Raw genomic sequence first — 22,241 nt, 5'->3', positions numbered from 1 at the left:
TGTCACATTAGTCACAAACTTGGATTGGGATAAGGCTCTGGCTCTGGGTCTGCCTAATCGCTGCACTAGTTCTTAATTCCTTTCTGGGGTCAGCTGAAAGTGCTGAGGTTGATCTTTCAAGCCCTAAACAATCAGTGTATCCCATACATAAAGGACCATCTTGTCCCATATGAGCCTGCCCACATATTCAAAACCCACCTTGTGTGCTCAGCTGTGAACACCAATTCTGTCTGAGGTATATAGGGCAAGGTGTTCTAAGCAGTGGCACCACAATGCTGAACAACTCCATCCCAAGGGGCATATGTGTCCCTTCTCCATCTCTCTGGTGTCTTTTAGACTACAGCAGGGCTATTTTGTGAGGATCCTGAGATTTTATTACCCCAGTCTGTATTTGTTCTTATTTATATTTCTTGCAGCTGATGTTTTGATGACCTGTGGCTGCTTGTGGAAAGTGGCTGTTTTGATGAAGTTGTGGTCTTAACATTTTGTACTGATGCCTAAGCACTGCTACATGTTTTGTGGGATTTTGCTAAATGGAAAGGTGGGATATGAATGCTTGTAATCAATGAAAATAGTTAAATCCTACTAGAATGAAAAAACCCTACTAGAACAGAGCTGTACACATTTGGAATACTATGTACCATTATGTCCAGTCTATGTACAGTCACCTTATCTCAAAAAAGATACTGTAGAGTTGGAAAAGGTTCAGAACAGGGCAACCAGAATTTGGAGCTCTTTAGAGAAAAGGCAAGTACGAGGTGACATGGTAGATGTGCATAGCACGGAGAAAGTGGATAGAAAAAAGTGTTTCTCCCTCTCACACTAGAGATCCAACGAAGCTGAATGTTGGATGAGTCGGGACAAACAAACTTCTTCACACAGTGCACAGTTAAACAATGGAATTTGCTCCCCCATGAGGCAGTGATGGCCACCAACTTGGATGGCTTTAAAAGAGGATTAGACAAATGGAGGATAAGGCTATCAATGGCTACCAGCCATGATGGCTATGCTCTACCTCCATGGTTGGAGGTAGTATGCTTCTAAATACCAATTGCTGGGAATGGCAGGAGCGGAGAATGGTCTTGCACTCAGGTCCCGCTTGCGGACTTCACAACAGGCATCTGGAGGGCAACTGTGAGAACAGGATGCTGGACTAGATGAGCCATTGGCCTGAGCCAACAGACTCTTTCTTACGTCCTTATAATGGGATTTGAGGTGCTAAAATACAAGAACTGCGCAACAGGGGTTTTTTACTGCACCTGTAAACAGATATTTTCATCCACTAGGGAAACAGGGAGCCTTACTGAGAGTTGCCAGGGTCCCACCATTTTTCTTCTTGACCTCTCCATGCTGGAGTCCCTGGTCAGGATCCAGCTGTGCCCACTCCTCCTCCTCTTCCTCTTCTTTGAAATGCACAGCCATCTTCTCAAAGGTCACCAGATCCTGAAACACAACAATTCCGTTTTACACATAATATATCAGTGGAGGCTGGTCTGTAAGGGCAAATGTGGTGTTGCCCTATCAACCTCAGTCTGCCCTCAGCCAGCCCCCACCTGCCTGCCTTCTTTCTTACAACCAGTCCAGGGGGTCTGTCAGCTGCCTGTTAGCTTCCTCCTCCTTAGTCTTAGTCTTAGCCCTTGAGTGACTCAGCAGGGAGGAAGAGGAGGACAAAACTATTATCAGTTAGCTCTGCCTGTCATTGCTGGGCTCCACCTACTGTTGGGCTCCCTGCCTTCTGCCCCACCAGTCTCAATGGGTACCAGCTAGCGCTATAACATACAGATCATCTGCTAGCAAAATCCAAAAGGCTAGTTAAGGAGAGGGAGGCTGAAGCAAATTTGCGTCTGGTTGATACCTGGAAGGGAACCACTTGCACATCCCTTTGGGTTAATTTCCAAGACTTAACCCTTCATAAACTGGTATTATAAGCCCCTCTCCATTATTTATTTGTTTATTGGATGTTTTACCTACCCTTCATACGGTCTCAGGGCAGGTTGCAATAATCATGGTAAAACAAATTACTATTGCAAGTAACAGGGTGAATCCTAAAATATGTATCTTGGGTACCAAAGGCCAGGGTAAAATGGTGCATCTTCAGCATACCATATGACGAAAGCTAGACAATGAAGGTGCCAGATGCAGCTCTGTGGGGAAGGAATTCCATAGCTTCATGGCTGTTGCAAAGAATGCCCTCACCTGGGTCACTCACCCCCGAGTTTCCAAAGAAGGAGGAACTACCAGGAGGACCCTTCTACTGATCTTAAACACCTGAGAGGGTCTGTAGGGAAGGAGATGGCCTTTCAGATATTTGGGGCCTAGGTTGTTTAGGGCAAGGGTGGGGGAACCTTTTTAGTCCAAGGTGGGGGGCAAATCTTTAGGTCCCCCACTGCTCAGGCCAACTTTGACAGGTTTCTGGTCATCTGATGTCATGATTGTTAAGAGTTTTTGGTAGACATATATTGCAGCAAAGTGCAGAAATAACTGGTCTGTCAAGACTGGTAGTTGAAAGAATAAAGGAATTCAAGGCTTATTGCTACAAAGAGGTAAAGTCATACATGCTGAAGCAGCCATGTGGCTTCACTCAGGGAACCATTACTAACTAACTGAGAGCAAAGACAGAGAAGGGAGAGAGGGGAGGAGCAAAGCCTGCAAAAACAACAAAACCCTTCAGAGGAGGAATCGGCAGAGGGAAGAATTGATTGCCTTTCCATCGTGGCCCCCCCCCCAGTTCAGGTCACTTGTAACATGCATTGGGGCTTTACTCCCAACAATCATGGCTACTAGCTGTGATGGCTGTGCTCTGCCACCCTAGTCAGAGGCAGCATGCTTCTGAAAACCAGTTGCCGGAAGCCTCAGGAGGGGAGAGTGTCCTTGCACTCGGGTCCTGCTTGCGGGCTTCCCCCAGGCACCTGGTTGGCCACTGTGAGAACAGGATGCTGGACTAGATGGGCCACTGGCCTGATCCAGCAGGCTCTTCTTATGTTCTTATCAGGTGACTGATAGGTGGGCAGTCTCATGGGGTGGGATGGGGTGAAGGATCTGCTTTGCCAGCACATTGCCTGCAGATGACAACAACAATCTTTTCCCTTACTGCTACCTTGTTTTCCTGAACTAAGCCTCACTTACATTAAATTACCTTAAATTAAATTACAGGTTGAAAATGAAGGTTGTCACTCTATCCCAGAAATATGAGATGATTATTTATCCAACCTAAACAGTGTATTGATCTGCTGAAGGCACATGAACCATTTCTGACAAAAACAGAGCTGCTGCTGCTGCTTTTTTGTAAGTTTTTAAATTGTTTTTAAGGAAGTATTTTAAATTGGTGCCACCTGCCCTGGGACCTCAGGGTGAAAGGTGGGTAATAAGGATGGCAACAAGGGAGACGGCCTTCTCAGTGGTGGCCCCCAAATTATGGAATGATCTGTCTGACGAGGTGCGCCTGGCACCAACACTGTTTTCTTTTCGGTGCCAGGTCAAAACTTCCCTCTTTTCCCAGGCATTTTAGCATGTGCTTTTAAATGGCTTTTTAAAAATGTGTTTTTAAACATTTGTATATTTGTTTTTAATGTTTTTAATTGTTGTACACTGCCCAGAGAGCTTCGGCTATGGGGCGGTATATAAATGCAATAAATAAATAAATAAATAAAATGAATACTACTCATAATTTTCCTTTCATTTAGGCACCTTTTACATCAACTAATGTAAAGAACGTTTACATTGCATGACATTGAATGTAAGGAATATTGCTCTGCTGCATCTGAAGTTTGGTATCCTGCCCCTACACATGGAGGCTTTATTCCTCTCACAGTTAAGTGGTGCCTTGGTGAGATGGCTCTCACCAAGCTATCTTCGGACAGCACCCTGTTGCCAGTAGTGGTCAGGCCTTTGGCATCTAAGGAACCCGCAAGCTCTGGAATCCACAGCAACTGCTCTGTTGAGGGTCCTTTCCCTGTCTCCTGCTTCCCCGCCCCCCTTCTATCTCCTCTTTTCATTCTTTTGTGAAGAATGAACCATGCCTGCAGGCCGGTTCACAAACAAACATCAATTCAAGAGGCACACAATCAGCTAAAAGCAGCCAATGCAAGAATATAAAATCTAGCAGAAAAATCAGTGTAAAAGCAACATACGGGACATAGCGCAGTCCATTTTTTCATTCAAATAGCTTGTACGTGGAAGCCTCTCTACCACGGACAAGCCCTGACATTTGGATTGAGGCAAAAGTGATTCAAACTTTTTTTTAAAAAGAGGGAATACAGCCTTGCAAATGCATGTACATTTGTTGTTATGTGCCTTCAAGTCGATTATGACTTATGGCGACCCTATGAATCCACGACCTCCAATAGCATCTGTCGTGAACCGCCCTGTTCAGATCCTTTCTAGCCTGCCCTCCCACCAGTAAATACATGCATTAAAAATCAAATTAATTTTTTAAAAAACTGCTGCTTATGCTTCACACCCTGCTGTGGCAGACATCCCGATGTACAGGGGGATTTTGTTAAGACATTTTCCAGACAGGACAATGGTTTGTAAGAACCCTAAGAACCACTGGGTAATATGCCCCTACATTCTACAGCTTCATTTCCCCTAAAATGCCATCTCTCTCGTCAGTGTTTCTGTTGGATGTTGGATCGGGCACAAGCAGATGCCCAGGATGCAGAACAGAATAGTGACAGGCTAGATCCCAGTTGAAGCAATGAGCCAGACCAGTAATAAGTTTTTTTTAAGAGTCACTTTACTGACAATAGAGGTATAGAATACATTACAAGCTCTCTCTCTCAACCAAACTCCTTGACCCCCCCCACTCTGCCAGTTTTCAGTTTCCAGCTATATACTGATAAGACAGCTGGTTGTCCTGGCAACGTGTCCTTGAGGAGTGCACAACCACTCCAGCCTTGTGAGCTACTTGGCCTTGTAACTCTGCCATGGAAAAATACTCATAGGAACTTTTTTTCTTGCCAACAGTTTCCAACCTGCATGTGTATTCTTGTTTCGTCAATTGAATTTTATGCATCCATTCGTATCCGCTGAGTGTCCAAAAGCTAGGACTGGGCATCCATTTGGACACACAGCGATTACTTGCAAAATGCCCTGGTGGCAGAACATCCACTTTGCATGCAGAAGGTCCCAGGGTCAGTCATCTCTGGATAAGGCTGGGAGAGGCTCCCTGTCTGAAACCCTGGACAGCCGCTGCCAGTCATTGCAGACAGTGCTAAGTTAGATTGACCGATGGTCTGATTTGACATAAGGCAGCTTCCTCTGTTCCTGTTGTTGTTTTTGTTATGTGCCTTCAAGTCAATGACCACTTATGGCGACCCTATGAATCAGTGATCTCCAAGAGCATGCATTTTGGATACTATGTTCATAGGCTTTTCCTGGTAAGAAGTATTCCCAGACTAGGAAGTCTTGGCCCATGAACGTCCCAAATGGAGGGCTATTATTAAAGGTGTTGTGGACTTTGAAGAAGCATGAGTACAGGGTGAACGGGACAAACGAGCTAAGCGGATGGCACGTCAAACAAATCCTCATCGCGATCATCTTCCATCTGGAAACCTGTGTCCTCACTGCAGGAGGCTGTGTGGATCCAGAATCGGCCTCTACAGACACTTACGGACCTACCGTTAAAGACCTTGGCCACATTCATACTGTACATTTATTCCACTATTATTCCACTTTAAACAGTCATTGTTTTCCCCAAAGAATCCTGGGAAGTGTAGTTTGTAAAGGGTGCTGGGATTTGTTAGGAAAGTCATATTCCCTTTGCAGAGCTACAATTCCCAGAGTTCTCTGGGGAAAAGGACTGACTGTTAAACCACTCGGGGAACTGTAGCTCTGTGAGAAAAGGGATCTTCTAGCAACTCTCAGCGCTCTTCACAAACTACGCTTCCCAGGGTTCTTTGGGGGGAAACATGACTGTTTAAAGTAGAATAATAGTGAAATAAATATACAGTGTGAGTGTGGCACTTATCTCGGAAGACAATCTTACTCGGCCACAAGTGATAGCCAGTGAAATGACCATTGCCTTCATAGAATCATAGAATAGTAGAGTTGGAAGGGGCCTATTAGGCCATCAAGTCCAACCCCCTGCTCAATGCAGGAATCCAAATCAAAGCATTCCCGACAGCTGCCTCTTGAATGCCTCCAGTGTCAGAGAGCCCACTACCTCTCTAGGTAATTGGTTCCATTGCCGTATGGCTCTAACAGTTAGGAAGTTTTTCCTGATGTCCAGTCGAAATCTGGCTTCCTGCAACTTGAGCCCATTAGTCGGTGTCCTGCACTCTGGGATGATTGAGAAGAGATCCCGGCCCTCCTCTGTGTGACAACCTTTCATGTACTTGAAGAGTGCTATCATATCTCCCCTCAGTCTTCTCTTCTCCAGGCTAAACATGCCAGTTCTTTCAGTCTCTCCTCATAGGGCTTGGCTTCTAGTCCCCTGATCATCCTTGTTGCCCTCCTCTGAACCTGTTCCAGTTTGTCTGCATCCTTCTTGAAGTGCAGAGACCAGAACTGGATGCAGTATTCAAGATTAGGCCTAACCAGTGCTGAATAGAGGGGAACTAATACTTCACACGATTTGGAAACTATACTTCTGTTAATGCAGCCTAATATAGCATTTGCCTTTTTTGCAGCCACATCACACTGTTGACTCATATTCAGCTTGTGATCAACGACAATTCCAAGATCCTTCTCACATGTCATATGGCTGAGCCAAGTATCCCCCATCTTATATCTGTGCATTTGGTTTCTTTTTCCTAAGTGTAGAACTTTGCATTGATCCCTGTTGAATTTCATTCTGTTGTTTTCAGCCCAATGCTCCAGCCTATCAAGGTCCCTTTGAATTTTCTTTCTGTCTTCCACGGTATTAGCTATGCCCCCCCATTTTGTATCATCTGCAAATTTGATAAACTTGCGCTGTACCTCCTCATCCAAGTCGTTAATAAAAATGTTGAAGAGCACTGGGCCCAGGACCGAGCCCTGTGGTACCCCACTCGTTGCTTCTGCCCAGTTTGAGAAGGAGCCATTGATAAGCACTCTTTGAGTATGATTCTGGAGCCAGCTGTGGATCCACCTGATAGTTCCATCCAGCCCACATTTAGCTAGCTTGCTAATCAGAATATCATGGGGCACTTTGTCAAAAGCTTTGCTGAAGTCGACATATATTACATCCACAGCATTCCCATAGTCTACAGGGGAGATTACCTGATCAAAAAATGAAATAAGATTAGTTTGGCAGGTTTTGTTCTTCATAAATCCGTGTTGGCTCCTAGTAATCACTGCATTGTTTTCAAGGTGCTTACAGATTGACTGCTTTATAATCTGCTCCAGAGTTTTTCCAGGGATTGATGTTAGGCTGACTGGTCTGTAGTTCCCTGGTTCCTCCTTTTTGCCCTTTTTGAAGATAGGGACATTAGCTCTCCTTCAGTCATCCAGCACTTCACCAGTCCTCCACGATTTCGCAAAGATAATAGACAGCGGTTCTGAGAGTTCTTCAGCCAGTTCCTTCAATACTCTAGGATGCAGTTTATCGGGCCCTGCTGATTTGAACTCATTCAAAGTGATTAGGTATTCCCTGACTGTTTGTCTGTCAAGCCCCATCTCCATCCTTTGAGTCTGGTGTCTCAGCTTTGGCCATTCTGCCTTGGGTGCCCCTGCTAGGAGTCTAGCCTCTTGGTCTACACTCCTGACAGTATTGCTCTCAGCTTCTTCGACACTCTCAAACCCCCTCACCACGTTAAGGTGTGCATCCCAGAGGAGGTCCTCCGTTCCTATCTGGGGCGAAAAGGAGAGGGGGGAAGCAACAACCCCTCTCCTCACTTTCCTGCCTTGCAGTTCCTCCTATGCACCCTCCCCTGTGCCCCGGGACTTCCCTCCGCCCAAATGCAAAAGCCGAGGCTCACCAGATCCCAGAAGAGGCCACCGATCCTGCAGCGCTTGAGAGTCAGAAGCCGCTTTTCTCCAAGGCAGACAGGAAGCGCCTTGCAGGCTTGCATTCGCTCTGGAGGACTCCGCCCCCCCACTTTCTCCTCCCCCCTCCCCACTGCAGTTCAGTTTAACCCTTAGAAGGCCAAGCCCCTGTCTTACCCCACCTGTACATCTGTCAAAGCAGCAGCAGCCAAGGAGGAAAAGAAAATGCATCGCAGGGGAAATAGCTGGCCTTTGTCTTTATTGTGTTTTTAGTGTTTTTATTGTACGGTTGTTGTTTTTAACTTGTAAACTGCTTTGATGTTTTTAATGAAATAGCAGTGTATAACCGTATGGGGCTCAAGTTACAGGAAGCCAGATTTCGGCAGAACATCAGGAAGAACTTCCTAACTGTTAGAGCAGTACCACAGTGGAACCAAAGACCTAGGGAGGTGGTGGGCTCTCCAATACTGGAGGCCTTCAAGAGGCAGCAGGACAGCCTCCTGTCAGGGATGTTTCAAAGTCACATTCCTGCACTGAGCAGGGGGGTTGGACTCGATGGCCTTACAGGCCCCTTCCAGCTCTACCAATCTATGAGTCTATGGTGTCTACAAATAAATAAAAGCAGGCCCAGTTGGATCTTCGGGGGTCAGGTTTTTTCTTTTTGTATACATGATAGCTTTCAAACTTTCAATAAATGTTCACCAAACAATAAATAAAAGCGGGATCAGAGTTGGACGCAATGATCTTCGGCTCCTGCTGTGAGAGCCGCGCAGAGAGAAGCGCTCCTGCGGCTTGGCTTTTTAAGGGTTAACGAACTGAGCTCGGTTCCTAGAGAGGATGTCACTTTGGGGGGTAGGAAGAGGAGGGGGCTGTGTCCTCCAGAACAAATGCAAAGCCTGCGAGGGGCTTCCTGCTCTGGCTTCTCCGGATTGTGCCTCTCCCGAGCACTGCACTTCGGGGGCTTCTGCTGGGATCCTGGTAAGATCCAGCTTGTGCTGTTGGGTGCTAGGAAGGTGCATAGGAAGATCTCCCGCAAGGAAGGAAGGGTTGCTGCGTGACCATCACCCACCCCGTTTTTCACCCCAAGGGGATCTTATACTGCTTTGCACTGATTTTTCTCCTACTTTGAGGGACATAGGTAGCTGCCTTATACCGAGTCAAACTGTTGGCCCACCTAGCTCAGTATTGTCCGCACTGACTGGCAGCATCTCTTCAAGGTCTCTCCCAGTCCTACCTGGAGGTGCCAGGAATTGAACCTGGGACCTTCTGCATGTCAGGCAGATGCTCTATTACTGAGCTATGGCCGTTCCCTTTTCCTTGGTTTTAGTTGATTGCACATCATCATCATCATTATCATTAATTGTTATTTATTTGGCCATACTACCCTGAACACACCCATCTGATCTTGGAAGCTAAGCAGGGTCAGGCCTGGTTAGTACCTGGATGGGAGACCGCATGGGAATACCGGGTGTAGTAGGCTTAGAGGAAGGCAATGATAAAAATGGAAATGGACTGCCTCCAAGTCGAATCCCAACTTATGGTGACTCTATGAATAGGGTTTTCATGGTAAGTGGTATTCAGAGGGGGTTTCCCATTGCCTCCCTCTGAGGCTAGTCCTCCCCAGCTGGCTAGGGCCTGCTCAGCTTGCCACAGCTGCACAAGCCAGCCCCTTCCTTGTCCGCAACTGCCAGCTGAGGGACAACTGGGCTCCTTGGAACTCTGCAGCTTGCCCACGGCTGCACAGGTGGCAGGGCATGTAACCTCCCTGTGGGGGTGATCTTTAGCTGGCCCTTGACACCCAGGAGACACAAGCGGGGATTTGAACTGCCAGACTCTGGATTCCCAGCCAGGCTCTTCTCCCCACTGTGCTATGGTAAACCACCTCTGAATACCTCTTACCATGAAAACCCTATGAATGTATCTAAAAAAGATTGATAGGGTCGCCATAATCGACTTGAAGGCATATAACGACAACAATGTATTTATTTATTTAATATTAATAAATATGTTTTGTTTGAAGGTGTTTTAAAGTCTTTTATTTTTGCTTTTCGTGTTTTTGTTTGCCGCCCTGGGATTTTTCTGGAAGGAAAGGCAGAATTTACAGGAGAGAGAAACAGTGGAAAGCCCAGGGAGAGAGCTGCTATGGGGCCAAAGCTTGTGGGTTCCTCCAAAGCAAACTCTGATCCCTGCTGGGGAACAGGAGGCAGTGCAATATGGATCTTTGATCTGTCTCAGCAAAGCAGCTCTTATCTATGAGATGAATAAAGCCTCCATGTGTAGGGGCAGTGTACTGAACCTCAGATGCAGGAGACAAACGTTCCCATTTTACATTTAATAATAATAATGTCTAAAATAGGGAAAAGTTATGTTTTCACCAGAAATGGTTTACGTGCATTCAGTAGAATGGGTGGTCTTCAACTAAGCCCTGCTCAAAATAGACCCATTGAAATTAATGGACCTAAGTTAGTCAGGTCTGTCAACTTCAGTAAATCTATTCTGTGGAGGACTAGCATTGAATACCACCCACTGTCTAGAACAGGGCTTCCCAAGTTGTGGTCCATGGACCACAAGTGGTCTGCGAGCTTTATTCAGGTGGTCTGTGGCATGTCTGCATTAAATATTCATGTAGATTTTTTAAATTGTATTTTTATATAAAAACCATGCAGTCCGTTGCACAGTGCGTGATAGCTGCTGCAACAAGGCAGAAAAAAAATCATTCAGTGGTCTACTAAGGCCATCAGCAACTTTCAATTGGCCCATGGGGGAAAAAAGTTTGGGAATCACTGGTATAGAAGTCAGATACTTAATTATCCAGCATTTCTGGTACAGTGTGGTAACCTTAAACCATTATGAAGGTAGTTTTGGAGTTATTTATTTTTATTTATTTATTTAATTAATTACATTTTTAAACCGCCCTATAGCAACAAGCTCTCAGGGCGGTGTACAAAAAGATAAAAACAGGTTAAAACACAAATAAACATGAAAACAATACAGTATAAAAAGATATAAACAAGATAAAACAAAATCAAATTAAAGTAAAATTTTGAAATTTAGAGTTTAAAATTTAAAATGCCTGGGCAAAGAGGTAGGTCTTTACCTGGCGCCGAAAAGATAACAAAGAAGGCGCCAGGCATATCTCGTCAGGGAGGGCGTTCCATAACTCGGGGGCCACCACCGAGAAGGCCCTAGCTCTAGTTATTACTCTCCGGGCCTCCATATGCGTTACTTCTTGGTGATCACTCATGACCGAGTAAGATTGTCTTCCAAAATAAAGTCTTTAACAAAGGATGTATCCACCACCGATGTACCAGTTCATGACTAGGGGCTTCTGGATTTCACAGTCCTGCCCCGTTGTCATTCACCAAGTAACGTTTGGTTGAGGAGAACGAGGATTACTCCCAGACTGCCATTATGTGGCAGGAGACAGTCAATCGCATACCAGAAATATAGGTTTGTGCAATTAAAGTGAATTGAAATGCTGTTGCAACAAATTGGCTTTCTCTTTTTAAACAAGCCTTTTCCAGTTAGGAAGGTGTTGGGGAAATATTCTAAAACACGTGGGATCAATAACTGATTCACCGGAAGACATACTGCCTGCTCAAGCAAATCTGGGTGATGATGATTAATAATCCCAGGATGGATGTTCATATTGGTATAGCCTCCCTGCAAACACATCAGAACGAACGCTCAGTAAGACTTGGGCATAGTGTAACCTTCACGTAAGCTTTGTGCAAGCAAATAAGGATGATTACTCAATGAAAGGTCATCTGGAGAAGGCCATGGGAGCAGCAGATGTCAGGTGGAAAGATAGCAGGATAGCCTGGGGGCTCTGAGGGAGGACAAAGGGTGAAGAAGGGCCAGGGGCTGTGAATGCCAATTCGTGAAGGCCTGGTTCTCTTGGGAATAAACCCAAGGTGATGTACCAGTGGTTCCCAGTGGCTACTAGCCATGATGGCTGGGCTCTGCCACCCTAGTCAGAGGCAGCATGCTTCTGAATGCCAGTTCAGGAGGGGAGAGTTGCTGTTGCTCTCAGGTCCTGCTTGCTGTTTTCCCACTGGGGCATCTGGTTGGCCACTGTGAGAACAGGATGCTGGACTAGATGGGCCTTCTTTGGCCTGATCCAGCAAGCTCTTCTGATGTTCTTCCAGGTGCCACCCAGACCTAGATTTGCTTCAGCTCCTTCTACTTAACTGGCCTCTTGGGTTTTGTGAGCAGATGATCTTTATGTTATATATTGATGAGGAAATGTTGTCTTTCAGGGTCTGGTAACTTTTGAGGAGATGGCATTGCATTGCAAAGAGGAAGAGGAGTGGGCACATCTCGATCTTGACCAGAAAGTCCTGCATGGAGAAGTCAAGAAGGAATATGGTGGGTCCCATTCTTCTCTCAGTAAGGTTCCCTGTTTCCCTAGTGGATGAGAATATCTGTTTATAAGTACAATAAGAAAAAAAACCTGAATTTGTTGCACAGTTCCTATATTTTAGCACCTCAAGTCCCATTCTTTCATTCCAGTAGGATTTATCTATTTTCATTTATCACAAACGTTCATACCCCACTTTTCCAATTAACAAAAATCCACAAGAGGTCTAGCAGTGGTTAGGCATCAGAACAAAAATGTTAAAGCCACAACCTCATTAAAACTGCCATTTTTGACTGCAGGCCATCAAAATATCAGGACACATTAAGAAATGTAAAAAAGAACAAATGCAGACTGGAGTTATCCTAGAATCTCAGGATCCTGACAGAAATAGCCCAGCTGTAGCCTAAGATATCATTGAACACTAAAGTCAGGATCATGCAGACCATGGTATTTCCGATCTCTATGTATGGATGTGAAAGTTGGACAGTGAAAAAAGCGGATCAGAGAAAAATCAACTCATTTGAAATTTGGTGTTGGAGGAGAGCTCTGCGTATACCATGGATTGCGAAAAAGACAAATAATTGGGTGTTAGAACAAATTAAACCAGAACTATCACTAGAAGTTAATTTGCTGTGTTGGTATATTTACTTGTTAATAATTTGTATTAAGTATGAGTTATTTGTATTATGGCTTTATTGGGTACTTTTTATAATACTTACTGTGGTTTTTTGTACACCGCTTAGAGATATTTTTATATATTAAGCAGTATAGAAATAGTCTAAATAAATCAATAAAGCTAAAATGATGAAACTGAGGTTATCATACTTTGGACACATCATGAGAAGTTCACTAGAAAAGACAATAATGCTGGGAAAAACAGAAGAGAGTAGAAAAAGAGGAAGGCCAAACAAGAGATGGATTGAGTCCATAAAGGAAGTCACAGACCTGAACTTACAAGATCTGAACAGGGTGGTTCATGACAGATGCTTTTGGAGGTCACTGATTCATAGGGCGCCATAAGTCGTAATTGGCTTGAAGGCACATAACAAAAACGCCTAAGAGACACCCAAGAGACGAAGAAGGGATGTCCCATAGGCTGGTGTTGCTCAGCATTGTGGTGCCACCGCTTAGTGGTGCCTGTCAAGAATTGGTGTTCAGAGGAAGGTTCTGATCATGTGGGCAGGCTCATATGGGAGAATGTGGTCCTTCATGTATGGGGAATGATGATCATTTGAGAGATGGGTGGGGAACCTTTTTTCAGCTCAAGAGCCACGTTCCCTTCTGGGGAACCTTCCAAGGGCCAAATGCAAGTGATAGGTGGGGCCAGAGGCAATAGCGAGCAGAGCAAAAAAAGGAAATTTTACCTTTTTACAGTAGGCTTGTTTCTACACACGCCTTTCTATACTCCATCAAGGCAAGGAAGAGTAATTACTAATAGGCAAAAAACCTTGCGGTGTAAGAACGTACCTATAGCCCACAGATATTTCTATCAAACTTTAAAAAGCAGGGAAATTGGGCACCTATAACGAATGCACTAGGGGAGCATGAGACCTGACCTCCTCTTTGAGATATTGTACTGCCCTACAAATTGGTCAAAATGCAAACACAATTTGGATTTGCCTTTCACAGTTTCTGTGAATATGTGAAGTATAGCAACACTTTGCAAAATTTACACTAAAAAAACTCCAAAGATAATTGTGGAATAATGACACTGATTATTCTTCAGAATAGTCTCCAGTGGACATCAGGAGTGTCTCAGTTTGCACAAGATAAACAGTGGGAGGTGAAATAATTCTAGCAAAATTCTAGGTGTGCTTTATGTTTTTAATTGACCCTGTCCACCTTTCCTTAAATGAAGTGGTTTAAACATAGCAGGCTGAAAACATGCATCTTGGGCAGGCCAAGTTTGTTTTTTCCAACAGCTAGAGTCATTGCTTGAAAAATGGAAATGCACTGCCTTCAAGTCGATCCTGACTTATGGCTACCCTATGAATAGGGTTTTCATGGTAAGCGGTATTCAGAGGGGGTTTACCATTGCCTCCCTCTGAGGCTAGTCCTCCCCAGCTGGCTAGGGCCTGCTCAGCTTGCCACAGCTGCACAAGCCAGCCCCTTCCTTGTCTGCAACTGCCAGCTGGGGAGCAACTGGGCTCCTTGGGACTATGCAGCTTGCCCACAGCTGCACAGGTGGCAGGGCACGTAACCCCTGAACCACTCCCTGTGGGGGTGATCTTTAGCTGGCCCTTGACACCCAGGAGACACGAGCAGGGATTTGAACTCACAGACTCTGGACTACCAGCCAGACCCTCCTCCCCACTGTGCTTAACTAGCAACATATTGTAGTCAGTCTGATTTTACATCAAACTGCAGTTTCAGATTCAAATGTTAATGCACCCAAAACAGAAATAGAACATAACCTCCAATTTGAAACACAAAAGGCTGTCTTCACCATCATATGGCATTGATCATTAAAAAGGCTTTGAAATTAATAAAATTAATTTGACACAGGTTTCCAGGATGAATGAGGGAAATAAAATTTTCTAGATTAGATTCTCTGTAGAAGCAATAGTAACACAGGAAAGAAGCAAAGTAAGAAGAACACCAGCAAACATACAAAAATATAATTCTCTGTCTTTGGAGATGGCAGGTGTTGCCATCACTCAGCATATGCTCAGAGGCACGTTATCAAATTCTTTCAAGCTACACAGGAAGTGGACTGTGAAAGGGGATGGGGAGCGTAGGGAGGAGTGAGGGGAGGAAGGGCAGAGGGGAGGAGAGGGATGGGAGCAGGCAGCAGGGGGAGGGGAGAAGGGCAGGTTTGATCATTTGCATGTTTATTGAGTTCAGTGGGTTTTACTACCGTGCAATCATGCTTAGGACAGGTAAAACTGACAGGGGGGAGCAAGGGAGGGCTGGAGTGGACAGGGGAGGAGGAAGAAGGGAGGGGAGGAGGAAGGGAGAAAGGAGGGGAAAGGCAGGTCTGACCATTTGCATTGTTATTGAGTTCAATAGGATTTACTGCTATGCAACTATGGTTAGGATGGGTAAAACTGACCATGTGGGGGGAGGAGTGGGAGGGGAGAGGAGAGGGAAGGAGAAAGGGAGGGGAGCAGAACGAGGGGGAGGGAAAGAAGGGGATTGGAGGGAGAGGGGAGGGCAGGTTTGACCATCTGCATGCTTATTGAGTTCAATGGTATTTACTCCCGTGCAATCATGTTTAAGATAGGTAAAACTGACCATGGGGAGGGGGAAGGAGAGGATTGGAAGGGGAGAGGGAGGGAGGGGGAGGGAAGGGGCAAGAGGGAGGGAAAGGAGGGAAGAGATGGGGATGGTAGGTCTCATCATTTGCATGGTTCTTGAGTTCAGTGGGATTTATTCCTTTACAGTTATGTTTAGGAAAGGTGAAACAGACCTGGGGGAGGGGCGGGGAGGAGGGGGAAAGGGGAGGAAGGGGGAGGGGAGGGGAAAATTGGGTGGGTGGGCACTGGGCAGAGGGGAAGCCCCTTTCCTTTCCAAAAGGGAAACATTGTGAACAGTATCATTCCTTTTCAGGGTTTCCCCCACCTTTTTATTCTACAGCAGGCACATGTAGCCTCCCACCCAAATTTAAACCAAAGCTGTCCCTGGCCACATCCACACCATGCCTTTATTTCACTTTAGACAGTCATCGCTTCTCCCAAAGAATCCTGGGAAGTGTAGTTAGTGAAGGGTGCTGAGAGTTGCTAGGAGATGTCCTGTTTCCCTCCCAGAGCTTCAATCAGAGCGGCTGACTGTTAAACCAGTCTGGCCACTGGAGCTCTGTCAGGGGAATAGGAGTCTCCTCTCAGCACCCTTCACAAACTACACTTCCCAGGATTCTGTGGGGGAAGCCAGGACTGTCTAAAGTGGAATAAATATCTGGCATGGGTGTCGCCCCATGATTAGGCAAGCCAAGCAGCTGTGAGTCTGGCTTTTAGAACACTGAGTATGCCGGATGTTATCACTGAGTTCAATGTAAAATTTCTTAAATTAATTAAAAATCAGCCAGGCATTTTTTTAACTTTTAAACTGCAGAAGATGAAGGTCAGAGTATGGGGCAAGGTCAGTAACATGATTACACGTACTCAGTGAACACGGCTGATTTTTAATGAATTTCAACAGATTATGAGAACTCTGACAGAAAAAAGTCCAAAAGAGGTCTGGGTTTCCCCCCCTCTTTTTAGACTTTGAACCCTCGATTCTCTCTGTTTTGTGTATCACCACAAAAATTTACAGGGTTGTTAAGCAAGTGTGTCTGCGTTCAGGACTATAAGTTTGGTAAGGTTTTGTACTGAAATGAGCTTATGGGAAGCATCAGAATGGCATGAGGAGGGATTTTCAATTTAACATTGTGGAATGTGAAAAATCCACGCTGGCTATAGTATACAGCCACTGTTGTGGCTGTATAATCAGAGTTCCAGCCAGGCAAAAACAGTCCAGGAGGCATGTGGCCTGCAGAAATGACATATGGCATGGGCAGAATTCTGAGGGCCAGGTAGAGAGGCCTGGAGAGCCACATCCAGGCTCTGGGCCTGAAGTTTCCCTACTCCTCGGCTTGAAAGCTCAACATCAGCTCTTTGAGTTGAGCTGGGGAAGGAATTAGTAGCCAGTGTAGCTGTTAGGCAGACCTGACAGCTTATCCCAGTTGTAGTTTGTAATTAACCTGGCATCAAAATTGGAACATACAGAAACAGTTTCATCCATGCAAATGAATCACAGGGGTTCCCTCCATCCCTCAGTCCCGGTGGTGTTTTCTCTAAGGCTCTGACTGTTGCTGCTTCTCAGGTCTAGAAGTTGAATGGATGGCCTGTCCCAGATGGGGTTGCACTGCACTTAAAGAGGCAGGTCGATAGCTTGTGGGTACTCTCGGATCCAGCTCTGCCACTGGAGGTCCAAGTGACTTTGGTCACACAGAGTGCCTGTGGTCAGTTTCTAGACAAAGCAAGCCATACCGAGGTAGTCCATCCTGGGTAACTTCCCATATGAATTACTGTAGTGTATTTCGTGTGGGGCTACCCTTGAAGATGGTTCAGAATCTACACCTGGTGCAGAATGGCTGCCACAATATTCTGAAGAATCTGGCCTGGTTGCCTTTATGCTACCAAACCTGATCTAGGGTGTTGATGCTACAATATAAAGCTTTAAATGTCTTAGGACCCAAAGACTTGAAGGAGCAGCTCTCCCTACCAGCCCATGTTTTAAGATCTGTGGGGGAGACCTGTTTCATGGCCCCATCACTGAGTAAAGTACATAATGCCAGGACCTGGGAGAGGGCCTTCTTGGTGGTGTCCTCCCCTTTGAGGTGCAGCAGGTGCCATCATTGTTGATTTTTTAGAGCCAGCTGAAGATGAACCTCTATAGTCCAGCATTTACAGGGGTTTGAATTAGTCCAAGCATCTGTGGTCAGTGTGCTGCTCTGCTAACATATGAGTTAAATTTGAAGTGGTGATTGTTACATTTTGGTGCTTGTACATTTTCTTGCAGCTTTTAAATTATATATAACCCGCCCTGGAATCATGAATTGATGAAGGGTAGGATAGAACTGGAACAACAAGCAAATAACTAAATAATTATTTTGGGTCATTTATTTATTTAAAAAATGCTTAGCTGTGTTTATTTAACAGGATGTATATACCATTCAGTCTAAGCCGTTTACATAAAATATAAACATAAAAATATACATTAAAATTACCACTAAAATCAAATGTGAAAAACAAATTAGCCGAAACACTTTAAAAATAAAATTTAAAAATACACATTATAAAATAAAACAACATATTAAAAACGATATAGGCTTCCTTAAACAAAAATATTTTTAGTTTGCATTTAAAACTGTACAGCAAAGGCCCCTCCCTGGTATCAATGGGGAGGGAGTTCCAAAGTGTAGGTACTGCCACACTAAAGGATCGGTTCCTTGTAAGTGCAGAATGAACATTATATGGCAGATTCCATTTAACCCTTACTTAAGGTCCATCAGTAATGTGAAGCTCCCATTTCTAAGATGGACTCTGATCAGTTTCTTATCTTCATTGCAACAGGTGACAAATGGGAAAGTGAGGAAAAGGAAGAACTACAAGGGGCATCTCTGGAAAGAGGCAAATGTAAAAAGAGGACGCACCAGACAAGGAAAACTACAGAAAATCAGAAGAGGGAAAAATCCTCTGCTTCTCAGGGCAGTGACTGTCCTGAAATCACAGCCCAAGAGAAAGTAGATAAAAGAAAAAAAACTAGTCAATGCCTTGTATGTGAGAAAAGCTTCGTTTCTAGATCTAAACTCAGGGCTCATTGCAAAATCCACAAAGGAGAGGAGCCATATAAATGCCTGGAGTGTGGAAAAAGCTTCAGTTGGGTCACAAACCTCAGGAAGCATCAGAGAACTCATACAGTGGGGAAACCACATACATGCGTGGAATGTGGAAAGAGCTTCAGTTCAAACTCAGACCTTAGGAAGCATCTAAGAATCCACACCGGGGAGAAACCCTATAAATGTTTGGAATGTGGAAAGAGCTTCAGTCGGAGTACAACCCTCATTATGCATCAAAGTATCCACACAGGGGAGAAACCGTATAAATGCTTGGAGTGTGGAAAGAGCTTCAGTCAGAAGATATATGTCACTCGTCATCAAAGAACTCACACTGGGGAGAAACCATACAAATGTGTTGAGTGTGGTAAGAGCTTCACTGTGAGAACAAGCCTCACTTCTCATCAAAGAATTCACAGTGGGGAGAAACCTTATAAATGTGCAAAATGTGGAAGGAGCTTCAGTCACAATTCTAGCCTCACTACGCATCAAAGAACTCACATGTCAGAGAAACCATATAAATGCTTGGAATGCGGAAAGAGCTTCAGTGTGAAAATAAGCCTAACTTATCATGAAAGAACTCACACAGGGGAGAAACCATATAAATGTTCAGAGTGTGGAAAGAACTTTAGTCAGAGCTCAGCCCTTACTACACATCAAAGAATTCACATGGCAGAGAAACCCTATAAATGTGCAGAGTGTGGAAAGAGTTTCAGTCAGAGCACTGACCTTACCACCCATCAAAGAATCCACACAGGGGAGAAGCCGTTTAAATGCTTGGAGTGTGGAAAGAGCTTCCGTTTGAGCACAGGCCTCAGTAATCATCATCGAATTCACACAGGGGAGAAACCATATGAATGCTTGCATTGTGGAAAGAGCTTCAATAATAGCACAACCCTCAGTATGCATGAAAGAACTCACTCAGAGGAGAAACCATATAAGTGCTTGGAATGTGGAAAGAGTTTCTGTTCAAGCACAATCCTCATGTACCATCAAGCAACTCATTCAGAGGAGGAACCATATCAATGCTTAGAGTGTGGAAAGAGCTTCAGTTTGAATAAAGACCTAACTTCTCATCAAAGAATTCACAGAGAGGAGAAACCATATAAATGCCAAGAATGTGGAAAGAGTTTCAATCAAAAAATTAATCTTACATTTCATCAAAGAATTCATACGGGGGAGAAACCATATAAATGTTTGGAGTGTGGAAAGAGTTTCAGTAGAAGCACACATCTCACATGTCATCAAAGAATTCATACAGGGGAGAAACCATATAAATGCTTGGCGTGTGGAAAGTGCTTCAGTTCGAGCTCAAACCTTAGTAAGCATCAAGTAACTCACTCAGGGGAGAAACCATACAAATGCTTGGAGTGTGGAAAGAGCTTTAAGAGAAGTTCATACCTCAATAAGCATCAAAGAACTCATGAAGAGGATGAATCATAGAAATGCTGGGAACGTGGAAAGAACTTGATCTGAGCTGAAGTCTCACATATCAGATATTTCATATGGAAGAAACCCTATATCATGTGTTATCTCTTAATCTCTTTCTGTTGGCCAACCAGTGGTAAAGATATGTTCTTGTAAATATTTAGCTGAAACATCAGCTCTCAGTTTATGTTCAGTCATATTATACAACAGAATGTGATTACTGACATTGGCTGGGTTCGTATGTCACATAAAACCATAGTTAAAATAAACTATGATTTAATGTCAATGAGGAGCCATGTCACAGTAAACCATGGTTACAATAAAATTATGATTTAATGGGAACAAGAAGCTAATACAAAGCTTGTTTGGGTCCTCTCCCTCTTCTGCTGCTGCACTGCTGAGAAAGAATCCATAGTCTGGCTTATACTGTAAACCGCCCAGAGAGGTTCAGCTATGGGGCGGTATACAAATACAATAAATGAATTAGATAAATAAATAAAATGATATCTGAACCCAGTTCATGGGTATTTCTTTTCTCTGCAAACGGACAACAAGCAGTAAGCCAAGAACAAAATGTTATTGCTTGTGTTTTGTTTGGAAAGAAACCACGAGCCTGGGTTCAGACATCATAATAAACTAGACAATAGCTTGTTTCCGAATAGCACAGCAGGAGCCAGATGAGTAGTGTATTAACAGCATGCCTCAGCAGACTGCTCATTCACGTTATACCAGTGTTTATTTTAACTATGGTTTAAGGCGGCCCGCAGCATACTCTATCTGGAATTATTCCACATTTCCACCATTGTTCCAAGATTCCCTAATGTATGAAGAGACTCATTCCTAGCCAACTGACTGTTGGTTTCAGAGAGGCGGAAGGTACAGAATCCTTCCCTTTGCCCATAACGTTCCTCCAACTCCATCCTCGCTTTCCTCACATGAGACATTCACTGCTGTTACAGTTGTCAGTCACAGCCACTTCTGGTGATGTTGGCTCATTCTAATCTTTTGAAGGTTATGATTTACCTCAAATTAAAAAACAAAAAATATTGGCGAGGATAACCCAAATGATTCCAGTAGGAAGACTTGAACTTTATCTCACTCCCAAGCCCCTTGCATTAGGTCAGTGGAGTAGCGGAAGAAGTGTGGGAATGGTGGGAAATGGGTGAACACACACAAGTTAACCGAAGAAGGGCCCTGCTGCTGGATCAGGCCTAAGGCCCATCTAATCCAGCATGCTCTTCTCACAGTGGTCAACCAGGTGCCTGTGGGAAGGCTGCAAGCAGAACCAGAGTGCAACAGTACCAGGTTCCTGGTTAGGCAGAAAACAGAGTAGAGACAAATATGGCAGCCTCTATGTCAGCAAAAGCAGAGATTAATTTTGGAGTCACAGAATCATAGGAGTTGGAAGGGGCCTATAAGACCATCAAGTCCAACCCCCTGCTCAATGCAGGAAGCCAAATCGTGTAGTATGTCCTAATGGTTGGAGATTTGTTACAGCTGGCCTTTTATGTTGTCAGAAATGTGGAGCAGCCACTACTTCTTAATCCCAGCTGATATCTGTAGCACCTTGCAGAGACTTGGTCTCTGGAACCAAGCTTACAAGCTCTAACATGATTCATCCTAATTTTGCTACTTTTAAGATCCTTTTTTATTTCCTCATCCCGTACCTCCTGCTGTGTGTCACACCTTGCCTGATGAAGAATTCTGGAAAACTTATATTTTGTGACTTTTTGCTTAGTCCTCATAAAGTTATTGCCCAACTAAGGATTTTTAATTTAGATTTTTTTAAAAAAAAAATGGTGGGTGGTAACGATGAGGAAAGCTTCATTTCTCCAAAAGAAATACATTTTGCATAATTTCTTCTCTACCTTGAGGACTAGGAACTTGTTACTTTTGAAAAAGGAAAGCTAAGATGCTCTGGAATATCAATTTTGCACCCAGTACACCTTCCAGTGTTTTTAGTGTTGCCGTGGGGTTGAGGGATATGCACACCCCCTGTCATAACTAACTCTTTCCATTGTGTCTGGAAACCAACAAGGTAGCCTGTGTGCCGCTGAGTGATGCGGAGAGAATTCAAGCTGCATAATGTTGTTGTTTGTTTCCAATTACAATGATTAAGCATGCAAAATGCTCATAAATGTGTGATGACATGAAAAAATTGTACAAGAATAAGAAACTGGGTGCCCATTGCAAATATGCTTTAAGACACCATATGTCATACACCGCACCCAA

The 22,241-nt window shown here is 44.3% G+C and overlaps 2 protein-coding genes and 1 pseudogene across 2 annotated transcripts in view; 2 read left to right on the top strand and 1 right to left on the bottom strand.

Moving 5' to 3' along the window:
* LOC133378913 (zinc finger protein 420-like) overlaps nucleotides 1-22,241 on the bottom strand; it is a 42,807-nt gene that overhangs the window by 2,907 nt on the left and 17,659 nt on the right. The gene's annotated exons all lie outside the window — the stretch shown is intronic.
* LOC133382432 (zinc finger protein 665-like) lies at nucleotides 8,770-21,682 on the top strand. Its single transcript, XM_061622164.1, has 3 exons — nucleotides 8,770-8,883; nucleotides 12,165-12,273; nucleotides 18,319-21,682. The coding sequence occupies exons 2-3, from the start codon at nucleotides 12,186-12,188 to the stop codon at nucleotides 20,022-20,024; spliced, it is 1,794 nt and encodes a 597-aa protein (XP_061478148.1). The 5' UTR covers nucleotides 8,770-8,883; nucleotides 12,165-12,185; the 3' UTR covers nucleotides 20,025-21,682.
* LOC133382589 (5S ribosomal RNA) lies at nucleotides 9,273-9,385 on the top strand (annotated as a pseudogene).

This window comes from Rhineura floridana, chromosome 3, assembly GCF_030035675.1.
Source record: "Rhineura floridana isolate rRhiFlo1 chromosome 3, rRhiFlo1.hap2, whole genome shotgun sequence".
In the NCBI taxonomy this organism is placed as follows: Eukaryota; Metazoa; Chordata; class Lepidosauria; order Squamata; family Rhineuridae; genus Rhineura; species Rhineura floridana.
Note: the sequence above shows the minus strand (reverse complement) of the source record. Positions and strands in the feature narration are given on the sequence as shown.

Coding starts and splice junctions, on each gene's coding strand:
- LOC133382432 (XM_061622164.1), top strand. CDS start 12,186: ATGGCATTGCATTGCAAAGAGGAAGAGGAGTGGGCACATCTCGATCTT. Junction 12,274..18,318: donor AGAAGTCAAGAAGGAATATG/GTGGGTCCCATT, acceptor TCATTGCAACAG/GTGACAAATGGGAAAGTGAG.